This window comes from Ammodytes marinus, assembly GCF_949987685.1.
Source record: "Ammodytes marinus genome assembly, chromosome: 12".
NCBI lineage: Eukaryota > Metazoa > Chordata > Actinopteri > Uranoscopiformes > Ammodytidae > Ammodytes > Ammodytes marinus.
The window spans coordinates 6,097,509-6,113,169 of record NC_137216.1 but is presented as its reverse complement, the minus strand read 5'-3'; the positions used below and the strand labels follow the sequence as shown (position 1 = coordinate 6,113,169).

Below are 15,661 nucleotides of genomic sequence, written 5' to 3'. Positions count from 1 at the left end.
TTGTTCATAGTATATCTTGAATATCCTGCTTGCTATGTTTCAGGTGACCCTGTACCACTGGGACCTTCCCCTGGCTCTGCAGAAAGTGGGTGGCTGGGAGAATGAAACCACCGTCCAAAGATTCAGAGATTATGCTGATGTTTTATTCAGCCAATTTGGAAGCAAAGTAAAGTTCTGGATTACTCTAAATGAACCCTATATTGTAGCCAACCTTGGCTATGGATATGGTACTTTTGCTCCAGGTAATCAAACACTTTTCTTTGTCGATACTTCCTAGGATATAGATGTTTTTTTTCCTCCGTATGGATCAGCACTGTCTACCATATGCCCGATGGTGTTTTGTGCCCCCCAACGGAGTCTTCAAGGAACTTAAAACGTTACACATCGTACCTTTAACCCTAACCTTAACAAGTGCTGCCTTGAAGGCTCCGTTGGGGGCACAAAACACCAAACACCCTACCATATGCTTATAAATTGAAGTATTTACTTACTTTCTCTTTCATTGGTGCAAAAAAGTACCAATGAAACCAATTGTATACACTTTTGTATACACTTTTGCACAGTTGCGAAAGCTAGAAATCAGAGAATAATTGCTGCTGTCATATCTTAAAAATATTTCACTCACGGTTATTCAATGGAATATGTGTAAGAAATGTTGAACTGTTGCTCACATTTTAGACCACAAAACAGGACTGTATTTGATCTATTGTTATCAATTTTCGGGTATTCTTTACAATGTATGATGACAACTGGAAGCACTGTCTAACGGCTTATATTTTTCAGGCATTTTTGGCAAGCAATATATTGCAGCCCACAACCTGATTAAGGCCCATGCTGAGGCCTGGCACCTCTACAACGACAAGTACAGAGCAACACAGGGTGGCATCATCTCCATCACCATCAATTCTGATTGGGCTGAGCCAAGGAACCCATACAAGCAGGAGGATTTGGATGCAGCCAAGCGATACGTGCAGGTAGACAAATGAATGTTGATCAGAACAGTCATTTTTGTTTAACATTTCCCAGACCAGAAGGGTTGGGCTTTATGCATCACAAAAGTTCAGATCCTCAAAAAGCCCTTGATGTGGAGATTTAATTACTTTTCAGTGAAACCCACTGGTATGCATTCTACTATCCTATATATCTGGTACCCAAAGCAGTTTAACACGCAACATATTGTTTTCTGCAGTTCTATATGGGCTGGTTTGCCCATCCCATCTTCAACGGTGATTATCCCGACGTAATGAAAATAATTATTCGTGAAAGAAGCCTCGCTGCAGGTCTACCTAACTCACGGTAAGTGAAAAATAGTCTTTTACATACAGAAGCACAGAAACAATTCAGTTCGGTATACAATATTGTTATGGCAATTACACTGGAAAAATACTCTTCTTTCTCATATAGGCTTCCTGAGTTCACCCCTGAAGAAATCAAGAGGATCAAAGGGACTCATGATTACTTTGGCTTCAACCATTACACCACAGTTCTTTCATACCCAGTTGATTTGGGAAAGCAGCAGGATTATGAAGGTGACAGGTGGGTTGGAATAAAAAACATTGTCATTTTTGTACTGAACAGCACCTGAAAGAAAATAAGTGACACAAAAGGGGAATCAAACCCACAAACAAATGCTATAGTTTGTTGATCTGCCTTTTAAAATGACCAAATAAAGTTGACCAAGACTGCATAACCAGTCAAGTTTTTGGCAGGGTTTATGGGGCCAGATTACAGATACATGAGGGGCTGCCTATTTAGGACCCACATATAAATGCCATAGGTTGTCCATCTGCTTTTTTAAAGGAGATTCTAAATTACATACAAATGATTTGACTAATTCTGAGCTAATATCCAGGGGCACTGGAAGCACCTACGACCGCAGCTGGATTGGATCTGGCTCCTTCTGGCTAAAGATCACTCCATTCGGATTCAGGAAAATCCTCAAGTTTATCATGGATGAGTACGGAAACCCACCCATTTATGTCACTGAGAATGGGATCTCAGAACGAGGAGCAGTCGACTTGAATGACACCCACAGAACTCACTACTATGAAAACTACATTAACCAGGGCCTTAAAGGTATCACAGCCAATAAAAAACAAGTATTAAAGGGGTTAATGAGAATGACATGCTTATTTTGAATACCTACAGTTCTATAAGATACATACATGTTACATGTTCATTACTGTTGCTCTTTCAGCCCAAGTTCTGGATGGTGTTGATCTGAGAGGCTACACAGCCTGGTCGTTAATGGACAACTTTGAGTGGGCTGCTGGCTTCGCCGAGCGATTTGGACTTTTCTATGTGAACCGCTCCGACCCAACTCTTCCCCGCATCCCCAAAAACTCTGCGTCCCGCTACGCCTCCATCATCACCTGCAATGGCTTCCCAGACCCGGCCCTGGGGCCCCATGAGTGTCTGAACCCTGAACCTGAAGGTAACCTCATGCTAGGTCCACAGATTAAAAAACAATGCAATTCTGTTGTAGCATTTAGGAGGGTATATTTCCTCTAGACTTGAATTCTGGGGAGTATTGAAACACTTGCAGACCATGCACTATAAGATGAAAAAGAGATTCACAACAGATACAAGGTTAACAGCATAGACGGATTATGAGATTGTGCCCCTGGGCACAAACTTTTAAAGGGCCCCCCACTCCTCCCTATCCAGTCAGGTACACTGACTTTTCCACACAGATACATACAATTAATGGCAAAAACATATTAAGGGAGTCAGTGTTTCCCACAGGACTTTGGGATACTGTTGGAGGGACCCTGTACCTTGTTGGAGGGGTCCGGGGGCAATAATTTTACCTTTTTAAAGTAAAATGCATCAATCTGGTAGCCTGGCATTCCCAGACCTGCCATTAGGCGCTGGCAAATTAAATTTGCTGCGCCTGTTGGTCTGGACACTCTCCGTTGAAGCTTTTTCAAAAAGACCAGAAATCCGGGCTCACGTTTCAATTGGTTCTATCTAATATGGGCGCGCCAGAGCCCTTTATATGGTACTCTGGGGAGGACGTAACCGGATGACGACAGTGACGTGCATGCGACATCGAAGCCGTGATAGTAAACATCAAAGATGGCTGCGGATATGTTGTGTGAGTTTGAGACTGCTTTGGCCTCGACCCTTTACGATTTGGAAGACGGCATTCAAATCTTTCATTAGCAAGTAAGTGGAATGTTCTGTTTTGCCGACCGACCACGGCAAAAAGTTTAATTTAACAGTTTAACAGCTGTTCGCTAAACGAACAGGGCTTATGTCACCTTGTGCATCGCTCTGATTGGTTGTAGTGCTATCCAACTGCGTGCAGTGGCATTTGAAATGCACGAGTAGGAGCCGCCCCTTGAGTTGGAAATTACTATTGATCGTGGCCAGACCCTCTATCGTTCAAGATATCAGGGTCTGGATTTCCAGGCTATCAATCTGGTGCACTTTGAGAGGGAATTTTAGAGGCAGTATTTGTTAACAGAATTTAATTTGCTTTATTGTATAATATTTTAATGCACAATACATGCTTTCTGCCTATTGAACTTTGTCCCAGAACCTGAGAACTCCAAAATGTTTTGCTACAAGTTTGTTGTTTAGCCTTGAAGCCTAATAAGATTTTGGCACATACAGAGGTATGACGCATTCATGTGCACAGTAGCTTCACTCCCCATATTCTGTTATCAGACATTGTATGAAGGATAACACCAGCTGAGATGAATTTCTGGGAATATCTGCCAATTAAAATGTTTCTGCTTTCGCCAGCAAAATAAGGGCTGGACACACCAAACTTAGTGTGTGTTTGCGCACACACCACCTTCTCTTGCATATAATCTCTGTACACTGTTCATTCGATGTATTCAATCATGTAAGCTTATTTGTGATACATGTTGTCTGACCCTTGCATGCTGTTTGCAAGTAAATTCACCTACTTCCAAGAAGGCCTGACTCAGTTTCAATTATTCAAATACTTGGGTAAATAATTCTAGTAACAGTATTATTATTTTTCAAATTTTTCTTAAACAGGCGGCACTCTTTACTCTGCAACTGTAAACACAGTACAGTACAGTACATGGGTCTGCAGACCCATGTTCTATGATGGAGGGGCCCATTTCAACAGATAAAGGGTGGATAGCTACTTTTTATGAACAATTCAGAATTCCCACATAGAAAGCTTATTTCTGTATGTGTGAGGGGGCCTTCAAGGGCCCTCATGGAGCCCATTAGACATAGCTACTAATGCTGTTGTTTTTAACTTGCTTTTGTATTTCTCCCCTACTGGGGGCCCATGATGATTTCTATCTTGTTACATTTTAATGAGTACTTCTATTTAGGCTATTCCTTTTTGGACAATGTTATTGACATGAGTGACTGAACTCTTTGACTATGCGACATGAAAAGTTACTAACAGTATCTCTGGCTTAGGGCCCCCCTGAGCCCTTGGGCCCCTGGGCCTGTGCCCGGTGTGCCTGTGCAGTAATCCACCTCTGGTTAACAGGATTAGATAATTAAATTGTTCTTGTTTATTTGCCTTCTCTTTCAACAGCTACCAGTGTCCCACATACAACACTAGAAAACGCGTTTACCACAATTGAGAACACTGCACATACAAATGCCCCTATTCTGCCTCTGGACATGGTGGACTTCCTGGGTCTGAAGCTTTCAACTCATGATGCTGAAGTTGCACTTTATGTCGTCTTTGCATTTCTCCTTGTAAGTGTACTTGGTGTCATCTTTGTTGTATATCGGCTCATGAAAACAAGAAAACCCTTAAAGACAGCAGCAGTAGAATCTGTTAAAATGGAGAGTGTGAAGTTTTAGGCAGTGTTTCTGGCGCCAGATTAGGAACACTTTTCCTGATACCTGAAGGGGCTACCTATTTAGGTGTTGGATGATCTGTGTTCTTCTATATTGTTGTAAGATTTGAGGGCAATTGATCACTATTTTGATCAGAGCTTGCTATCAACTACCTATGTAAATCTCTTTATTACTTTTTTATACCAAAAGAGAGACACTTGAAGACAATGGCAGTAATTTAACAACTTAAAAATGTTATGGATGTAAATAAATTAAGATTATGATATTAAAATGTTTAAATGTTGTGAAAAAATATAACACATTATAATTTAATAATGAAATTATTACTATTATTCATAAATGTTCAATGTATGACAGTTTGCCTCCCTAAAATGGTTGTTATGCGTCTGATTTAAAAGAAACCTGTAAATATTGGATTCAGGCTTTTGTCACCCGGTTTGTTAATGTATCTTGTGATCATTGCCATTTCCAAAAGGTATTTTGAGAAATAAAGACCATAATGTAAAGGCTTTGAGACGCTTGTGTCACTGTCGCTGAATGACCTCTGGGTGGCGCCAGCAAATTATACTTTATGTGGACATCGGCTGTTATGTTGCTGCTGCTACAATATGTAACAGTTTCCCATTTGTTATATATTTGATTGGAGTTAAAGCTGAACCCCAATAAAAATAAATTAATAAAATAGAAAGAGAGATAACAAATGAGCGATTATTATTATGCAGAGTGAACATTCACTGTGAGCAGCACATTCTCTTGTTTTTTTCATTAATTTTACTTTTTTTCTACAAAGGGATAATAAAAGGAACTGTATTCTAGATCCTGATAAATATCACATTTAGTTGGAGGTCTTACTGAATTGTGACAATTTATCATGCTTCATGCTGATGCACTTCTTACAGAATTTTTCAGTGGGCCGAATAAAGCATTTTGTTTATTCATTTGATAGCTTGCAGATACATCATCCGTCTAAAATGTTGGCCTGTCATTAGTTCCACTGAGGTACACTCCCTCAAAGGGAGTTCTTAAAGAGGAGAACATAGAATTTCCTTTGACTTTCCTCAACTTTTCCTGGTTCTATTCTATATCATGTCCTACAATGCAATCCTGTTGGCTTTTGGTTGCCACTGTTCTCCCAATGACCTCTGGGTAGAAAAAGCATGATGGCCTGGAGGAGCCTGTCAGACATGGCCCTGCATGTGTCTCCCACTCCATAACATGCTCCACATAAACAGCTCTGTCCCGTCAAGAGGCTTCCAGGGCAAATAGACTTCTTCACTGCACTCCCGCTAGGAGACCTACGCCTGGTCTCCACGGCGACCCGTCTTCTCAACAGGATGTACACATTAGGGCACGGCAGGTGTCTGTTGTGTAACTTCTCCCCCCCGCCTGCTGCTCAGCTGCTCCGATCAACACATGGTCTGTTCAATATCTCAAACCCAGGGACGCTGTATGAATTCAGTCGGGTGAGAAAACACATTGCCATTGGCTCGTATTTTCATGAAATATTTTGAGGTCAAGTTGATTAACTTGCATAAAAGTATGATGACTTGATCACTTGTATGATCACCAGTCTGCCTGGGGGAAGAGCTGCTGTTATAATAAACTCAATGAATTGGATACAGTGGGGCTATGTGCTGTAAATAAACCATGATCGACTGCATGTAGAGTATTAATACATTGCAGTGTGGTCAGAAGCAGCATTACAATTTGCTGTATGCGTTCATGTGTTTACATTAATACATGGCAATACACTTGACAACAGTGTGACAATAATAAAAAAAGCTAAATACTTTTCATACAGTTGATTATTGTGTGATGTCTCAATTGACATTCAAAGTCAACCACTTAGTTGAAAATGCTGATTAAAAATAGTAAGTAGCTCTGAACTTTCAATTCTGCTCACATAACAAAATAGTTAAAACATCTAACTGAAAACAGCTTGTTTACAGGACATTTGAATCATTCAACAAGCTGTTTTCAGTTAGATGTTTCAAATTCAAATTGAATGTCATCCTACAGTATGTCAAAATAGATGTCATATTATGCCTTTGGCCCCTCACGGCACTAGATGAGATGATAAAAAAACACAAGACTTATACTTCACACAAGCTGTTGTACATAACCGGTGTGGCGTTGTCACAGAGGCTTGATGTTCTGCTGATGCTTTAATCAATGGCTTGCTGGGTGAAGTCTCCCCCTTGTGTCATAGAGGCAGAGGGATGGTGATTGCAAACTGCTGCATGCCATCCTTGCTCCCTAGTAGGCCCTCTCAAACAGTTAGTCTCATCAGGAGTTTTGCAAATGCAAAGAAAACAGTTAGAACTTTTCCCCCAAAGCCTCAGCTTGTCATTGCTCTACATTGTGGGATTGGATCTCACATGTCACATTTAGGTGTTTTTTCTTCTACATTCTATTCTAACCCATAAACTGACAAGAACGCTGTTAAGATAAAAGGGGCGCGGGTTCCACACTTTATCTCTTTACCAGAAATAAGTCGGAGACCAGCAAGACATTATTGTTACAGAATCCTGTGGGATGGCTCGCTGGAATTGCAGCCTCCCAAAATGGAGTGGGGGAATAATTTCATTCCAATAATAGCAATGTGATACTTTAAGAATGTTTCCAGCTGAGCCAAGTCTGTTGGAGCCACTTTTCTGCAAAACAGAGCTAACGCTTATACCGGCTGTCAATCTTGTAAAGTAGGACTACAATTTGAGTAGAATACAGGAAAAAAATGGAACCATACATCACACACTGTCAATCACGTCTACCCCCCGTCCTGTTAATATTAACAAAGTCTGTCATTGGGTGGGTGTATTTAAGCAGCTCCCACAGCACTGCGATATTACTTTGGCAACTTTATTTAAGTGTGCGATATGTACAATTCACACCATCGTGTCACCTTAAGTATACGTATGAATAGTGCAATCATTGGAGAATATCCGTTGTCACAAAAAGCCAAACTCTTCACAAACATACCATCTGTAAGGAATTAGAGTAAATGGTTGTTGGGTGTTGTTGTGTCTGCTTCCCGTGGCAACCTTAGATGTGGAAAGCCAGGTTGCTGAACAAGTTACTTTTATGAGTCTATTAGTGAAGCACACATGCTCTCTCTCTCTCTTTCTCTCTCTCTCTCTCTCTCTCTCACACACACACACACACACACACACACACACACACACACACACACACACACACACACACACACACACACACACACACACACACACACACACACACACACACACACACACACACACACACACACACACACACACAAAAACACTGATTGACAGAGAAGCTGAGTTGCTGCATTGTGTCTTTTTTAAAGCTGGTCTGATAAATAATCTGGGTCAATATACAGCCGATTTTAGGTTACTTGGAATCCTAACTCTAACATCCCCACATTGTGCGTATGGGGATTTATGTTTTTACAAACGTAGACAACAGGAGGCCCCAATAATTCATTGATATTCATGTCGATATGGTCAACTTGTTTGCTGTTTTAATACATCCTTCAGTGACGAAACAACATTATCTCTCATTTGGAGTTGTGTTTCAGACCACCATGGCAAATGTAATTCCAATATCCACTATCTTTTAGCTCTGTGTTTGGTCTCCACCGATTCCTGATGAAATATTTGTCTCTTTAATTGCTAACTGCTTATATAACTTTATGGGATTTTTTAAAACTCAAATGAAGATAAGTATTGGCTTTGAAAAAACCAACGTCGGTTGGGGAAATAGTCTTGTTATATTCAACTGTAGTGAAACTCAGAATGTACTGTGAAAAAAAACTTCAGCGGATTTGATCTGTGACGGACGTGTTGGATTGGAAGGAAGCCTGACTGACAGTGTGAGTACAATTCATTCATTGGACACAGCCTAAGAAAACAGAACAGCAGCGGCTTATTATGTAAAGACATCTGCCAACCAGACGTGAGATGTTTGGCTACTGAATCAAACTGTAAAAAAAAAGCGTGCACATCAACAGCACTTAACTCGGGCCTGATGTCAAACTGTTACAGACAAGCATTAGTTTGGATAAGAAAATCAAATCCACATCATGTAACAGACCCGTATTAAATTCTAAGTGTACAGCACTTGTTTAAAAAAAAAAAAAAAAAACTAGTGCGAGGCCGCTGCTCTGTTGGAAATCAAATCTCCTGAGGGAATCCTGCTAACCTATGTTTTTATTGAGATCATTATCGCAGATATTGCCTTTGACAGAATCAATTTCCCTTTGTTTTGTGCTCTGGTGTGCCATATCGGCTAAATGTTGCATTCATCCTTTCGCAATTCCAACTTCACAAGCCCCTGCGCGAAATAAAGCAGGAGTGGAAACTGGAGCAGGAAATTGAAAAAGAGGGGTCCTGTTGTGTTGCGGGCGAGCGCTGTGCCTACTGCTATTTCCTCTGAACATGCCAGTCTCACCAGATGTGCGTGTGCCCTGTCTAATAACCCTCACAGTCCTTCAAGGGGGAAAGTTATTGTCAGACATGTAATGCAATATTACCCCTGACACCGTAGCCGTTTTCAAAGATAGATGGATTGTTATAGTTGGGGGGCACTGACACGGCGGTGTAGTGTGCCATTTGGCGTCCCCGGCCCGTCCTGGCTGCTTCTTGGCTTCCTGGCACTTCACAGGACATGTGGCAGCATGGCACACACACAACAGCTGGCATACAGCTTGGTGTGTCTCTGCGGCGTACAGACTGCTCAATGCTCACCAATGTTTCCTGAGTGCCAAAGCCAGATTATAACATCGTTTTCAGAGGTGAAAAGACATATATAGAAGTTACCACAGACTGATTTTACTTAAGTGTTGATTTCATCATCATGTCGTATACTGTATATACTCTTTTTGCATTATTTGATTATATTTAGTACATACAGTAGGTGCTTTACAGGTATAATACATATGTTCAGGAGCAGGGCCATGCCTTTGACAACACCTTTAATCACCTGGCAAGCCTACTAATATCCCATTAACTCCTTGTTAACCACCCATTCCCCCCCTTACATTCCTTTTTGCCTCCTTATCCTTTCATCCATGGACACTCACCCATTTTTTCCATCCCCTCTTTTCACTCCTCTTTCAGATTATCATTGGCACCCGTGCTCAGCTTTGGTGTCTGTGCTCCAGAGACAGATCCCCTACACAGGGGACCTCCAATCAGTGGCGGACTCAGGGGGGGCCAAAAATTATTGAGTGCCCTAGGTTTCCCCTCCATACAATAGGCCTAAATGATGATGATGAGCCCTCTGGAGCAAGAATATGGCAAACCGAAAAGATAAGTTGCGGTTAGCTAATGAGGTGCAGACGTTCCTCTCTTTGGTAGCCGACGAACGGGGAATGCGAAAGAGGCGTTGCTTTCATGTGGCGTCGCTATGACAAACAGCTACATCGAGTGGTATTTAAATCTCTACTGGATAACAAAGCAAAAAGCGGATTAAGAGTATGTCCATCCGTACCCATAGTGGAAAAGCGCAATTAGATGCCAAGTTAGAAAAACTTAATATTTTCAGTTTGCATAATCCATTTAAAATGTATATACATTTTTTGAATGTCAAGATCCGGTCCTCGTTCAAGTGTAGGTCATTTCATGCAAGAGAGACGATAATAGTCAGCTATCACCTCAACATGAAGGAAAACTTCCTTCAATATTTCCGTAGCTGGCTGTCAGCGGTCAAAGACTGTATGGTAGTGGCACATTGATTTTTCTCCAGTCTAATTTACTTAAATGTTAGTAAAGATGAAAGCAGCAAGGCATCCTCCCTTCTTAGGCTAAACTGTGAAAGTGCACAATAATGTAAACAACTAATTTTAGTGTTTATAAAGTCGCTAGAATTAGGGGAAACAGTGTCTTTGAAGCAAATTTTTTCTGGGGGGGGGAACCCCCGTTTAATTGTATGAGCTCAACAGTTTTTTTTAACATCTACAAACACAGTGTTTGGTGTTTTGTTACATTACATTCTATTCAGCTGACGCTTTTATCCAAAGCAACTTCCATTAAGTGCATTCAACAATGAGGGTACAAACTCAGAACAACAAGAATCACGTCAGTGCTATAGCTGCAAATAAACCAAACTACAAAGTTCCACAAGTAAGTGCTACAAGGAGATGTAACAGGTGCCCCGAACGGGGCCTTCCAGGCAGCGCTGCCTTTAAGGCTCCGCTGGGGGAACAAAACACCATCGAGTTACAAACGCCACTGTGTGTCCACATGGTGCCCTTTTTATTTTTTCGCCCCTGCCCTTCAAACAGTCTGAGTCCGCCACTGCCTCCAATACATCCATACCATATGGGCTCCCTCCCCTATGTTCATTCTCTTCCTCACATCAATTCACCTGTCCTCACTATCCAATACTAGCCTATCCATCAAGGCTAGACACTGTGAATAGGGTAAACATTTTGATGTCTAGGTATCATCATGAAACTTTGAGACAATTAACAACGTATAAACAAATCCTTCTGTACTAAGCTTCAGCATAGTGCTAAAGAATAGAGAAAGAATATTGAAATTCTAGTGGATGTGAAGTTGAGATTTTTGTTCCAGAGTATTGAAAAACACTACGTTGAGATAATGGCCAAGATGTTTGTATAGTAGAGATGTGTAGACACAAACAGAAAAGGTCTCAAATAAACACATAAATGTACATTCTGTACCATTTATTTATACTCATTTGAAACAAGATGTGTTATAGCAGTAAAAGAGATAAATGGATCAGAATAGACAAATCTCAAAATTGAACAGTGCTTGAAAAAAAACTGCTTACTGCTACAGTGTGTTGAGCCTCGACACAAACAAAAACACAATAAATCATCCACTTTCAAGAAATGTAAATGATGGTGTGTGACAAAGTCTGCGTTTGAACTGAACAAATGTAGCATGTTACCGCTATGGTGGACAACCTGAATGTGTTTAACTTTCAGGCGGCCATTATGTAACAATGTGTGACATTTATTAAGTGGTGCCACTGTACATGTCTGACAAGATCATTGCAAAGTCACTGTGTGTGCCCGCGCTCACAGAGAGGAGCTGGCAGCTCGGACTGTTTGAAAATCCTAATTAGGTCTGGCTGTCTGCTGGGCCGCTGGTCTCCGGGAAACAATTAGCAACAGCCCCACCATGACAGGATGTAGTCCACCATTCTTCTGCTGGGCTCACTCACCCTGCTGAGTAGAACCTGTGTTGGCTCTCTCTCTCTCTCTCTCTCTCTCTCTCTCTCTCTCTCTCTCTCTCTCTCTGAAAAACAAACACACAGGATCATCAGCCATTCCATTAACCTATACACTGTGTGTTTACATTCTGTGTGTTTACTTTATGTTCTTTTGACATTATAATTGTTAGAACAAAGTTATCATTATAAGAAATGCCTACAATAATTGTGCATGTATGTGTCTCCAAACATGTTGGAAAGATTCTCCTAACAGAAGCAAACATGAAAAGTAAGGTAAGCAAAGGCTTCACACAGGAGGAGGTAGGGAAACTGCACATTTTAATTTAATTGGTACAATCAGAGGAAAAGTGTCTCGGCTGGTTAAATGGCTGCTTTGTGTACCTCCATAAATATGACTGCATGTTAATTGTCAGCTGGTGACCAGCTGATAATTTAGCCACAGATGTTCACACATCAGCTGATGCAAGCGTGACTTCAGTGCTTTTTTCTGAAATGCAATGCTCAATCTCAATCAGCGCACTATTGTAAGAAAGAATGATGACTCGCAGGAGATAGTTTCAGTTTTTTAATATGTATTGAATAAGAAATGAATTATAGATTTCGATTGTCAACTGTTAAATGCTACAATATCAACATTGTCTCATCTGCAGCTTCTTTTTTTCTTCTTTCTTTTCAAATTGGCCACTGTTACATGCCCTTTGTCATATGATTTTATTGATCACTTTTAAGGCTCGTCGGGGTCTTGCCCCCGAGTACGTCACAGACATGCTGACCCCGTACGAGCCTGCTCGCAGCCTTAGATCCGCGGGCGAGGCCCTCCTTACTGTTCCAAGGTCGAGGCTCAAGACTAGAGGTGATCGGGCCTTCTCCACAAGGGCGCCTCAGCTTTGGAACAACCTGCCCGCGGAGATAAGGCTGGCTGAATCAGTAACCCCTTTTAAATCACTTCTTAAAACTAATTTTTATAGACTTGCTTTTACGTGATGCCGTCTATTTATTCTTTTTATTCTCTTCCTCAATGTCTTTTTATCCTAGCACCTATTAATCTTGTTTGGTTTGTTGTGTTGTGTGTGTGTATATATGAGTATGTGTATTTATCTTTTTGTACGTGTGTTTTTTGATTAATATGTATTCATTTGATTGTACTTGCTCGTATGTATTTTGTTAAAATTTTAAGTTTTTAAAGGTGCTATATAAATAAAGATATTATTATATGTCATCCCTCCTTCTCTCACTTTGCATGTTTCTCACTCGTTCGATATACAATACAAACATGAATTTAAAAACTGGGATAGTGGCAAACGTGTCTGTTATCTATGAATAATATAAATAATGGAAATAATAGGGGGCAGGACCGGAAAAGTTCCCAACTTCTTCCTACTCCCTTTGAACATGAACGCTATTTAAGTAACTTATCTGTTGCTTATATGTTGCCGAGGATCCCAATTGTTTTTCGTTTTCATTGCTTGAGTTTGTATTATTTTAACATAAAAAGAAAAGTGAAACTGGATTTCAGAGGTTTAATCTTTGGGCTGTCAATCGAGTCACTGACTCATATGACATTCACTGTCTCTGCATGCCGCACACCAGTGAGACAGAGTCAAGTGTGGTACAACTGATTTAATACTGAATTCAAACTAGAGACATAATGAAAGGCTTTTTGCTATCTAATCATACGTGTGACATTGGTCTCCAGTGTCATAGATGTGCGCCCCTCAGGGTAAAACATGGATGTCTCACTTCCTGGATCGGAAAAATACATGTTGCTATGATGGTAACCCCTGGCAGCAGTTCTGTTTCCTCCAAACAGTGCTTCATTGTATTTGGCAAGGCAATTGATTAGACCATACGTATGTTGTGTGATACAGGGCTATGGGATCCGTGGGGTGGTGGAACTTCACACAGTTCTGAACAGAGTTGAAAGGGATAAATAAATCTGCTCTGTTACGGATTAGTGGCAAAACCTGATCTGATACTCAAAAACTGTGTGTAAATGATAAATAGCACTAAACAGCACTCCCATAATGCAGCCATAATACCCAAGAGAGGATTGTTTTTGCCACGCGAGCGACATGGCTCTGGGGATGACAGAGGCCCTCAAAAACTCGCTGATGGATTACCACGGAATTATGTGCAGATATTGATGGTCACCGGTAGCCTGGCACCGCCCGCCTACATACTTCCGCTCAATTTTCATTTCCCTTCAGTAATCAGTCTGGGGCTGCGGTATATTCACGGGTTGCTTCCAGCCAGATTTTTGACGGTCCAATCAGCGAACAGAAGGAGTGGCTCAGAAGCTCACCATAAACTTTGATATCGACATTCATGTTCCCGGCTGGATAAGTAGTAAGAACTCTGATTATCTTTTACTTTATCATAATAATTTCCATTTGTCCAATACTTTTGTTTATGGCCAAAATTATCTTTACTTCAGGTTTATTGCTAGAACTGCTAATGGGCTAATGTGAGCATGCTAACATGCTAAACCATGATGGTGATCATGGTAAACATTACCTGCTAAACATGTGAGCTTTTTCATTGTGAGCGTGTTACCATGATAACAGCATTAATATGGAGTGCAGCCTCTAACAGTCACCCATGGCAATACCCGGATGTCCCACTTAATCTGTTCATGATTTTTTGTGTGGAAATCAGCATGGGCGATTCTGACCCACAATCCACTGAGCACCGAAAGCTACGTCACATCGACAGAGCCTCTTTGTAAAATAAATACCAGCAGTGCGACGGTCGGATATACATATAAGCAAGAGGCAAGTTCAAGGAGCAGTGTTATGATGATATCAATAAGTAAACGTTTGTCCCAATTGTGAACCTACTGTATGCTAACCACATTCTTTTTATTATCAGCTGTAGTATGTAGAATAGGAAAAAAGACAAAAAGTCTAAGCGATTTGGAATGCAGTGTTGAACCATGAGCACCACCAAATTACCACACTCCTGCAGTCAGACAAACCAGGGACATCTTTTGGAAAGTAGTACTGACTGTGAACTAGTAATGGTAATGATATCACAGCGTTAATGAGATCATCTGGACACATTGACAAACACGTTGCTGAAATGGAACTAGCATGATGTAGCATGGGGTCCAACCACGCTGTGAAAACCAGTTCTCTGCTTGATTGCTATTCTCGGTTTTAATAAAGCCCAATCAAAGTGCTTTAAAGATCTCCTATTATACTACTTTGCTGGTCTTAATTTCTTGTTAAAAACTGCTATAGAGCAACCTGACACGAATCACATCACAAAAAACTATGTAGATTTTCGGGACACTCTTCCTCTCACCCTAGCACGCACAGCAGTCTCTCTCCACACTCGGCTTTGTGCTTCTCCACCCTCTCCCCCCCCTCCTGCAAACCCCACTCCTTTGTGATTGGTTACCTTCCTTCCGGAACAATTTCAGCAGCGCGCGGGCAGATTTGAGAGCAGGAAGGTGGGGGCATGGCCGGAGCTTGCCTGAGCAGCACGTTGCAGCATTACCATACATGGAAAAATCCAGAATCGTGACGACACGATGGCAGGAAATTTTAACCGATTTGAACACGTGATTTCTCGACCGGCTGCCCTAGTGTTTAGTGCTCTGCACAGCCACCCCAGACGGTCAGCAGGGAATACGTTTAAATGCATGTACGTAATTATTTGATACGCTAGTATG

At 41.2% G+C, this 15,661-nt stretch overlaps 1 protein-coding gene across 1 annotated transcript in view; it reads left to right on the top strand.

Annotated features, from left to right (window-relative positions):
• The window catches only part of LOC307258459 (lactase/phlorizin hydrolase-like), a gene marked incomplete at both ends in the record, with an annotated part of 37,074 nt that overhangs the window by 8,958 nt on the left and 12,455 nt on the right, over window positions 1-15,661 (top strand). Inside the window, 9 exons of the mRNA XM_080037988.1 lie at window positions 44-242; window positions 784-974; window positions 1,190-1,296; window positions 1,405-1,536; window positions 1,853-2,076; window positions 2,198-2,434; window positions 4,532-4,794; window positions 6,036-6,266; window positions 12,718-12,915. Of these exons, the coding sequence (XP_079894114.1) occupies window positions 44-242; window positions 784-974; window positions 1,190-1,296; window positions 1,405-1,536; window positions 1,853-2,076; window positions 2,198-2,434; window positions 4,532-4,794; window positions 6,036-6,266; window positions 12,718-12,915 (1,782 nt within the window). The remainder of the gene's footprint in view (window positions 1-43; window positions 243-783; window positions 975-1,189; window positions 1,297-1,404; window positions 1,537-1,852; window positions 2,077-2,197; window positions 2,435-4,531; window positions 4,795-6,035; window positions 6,267-12,717; window positions 12,916-15,661) is intronic.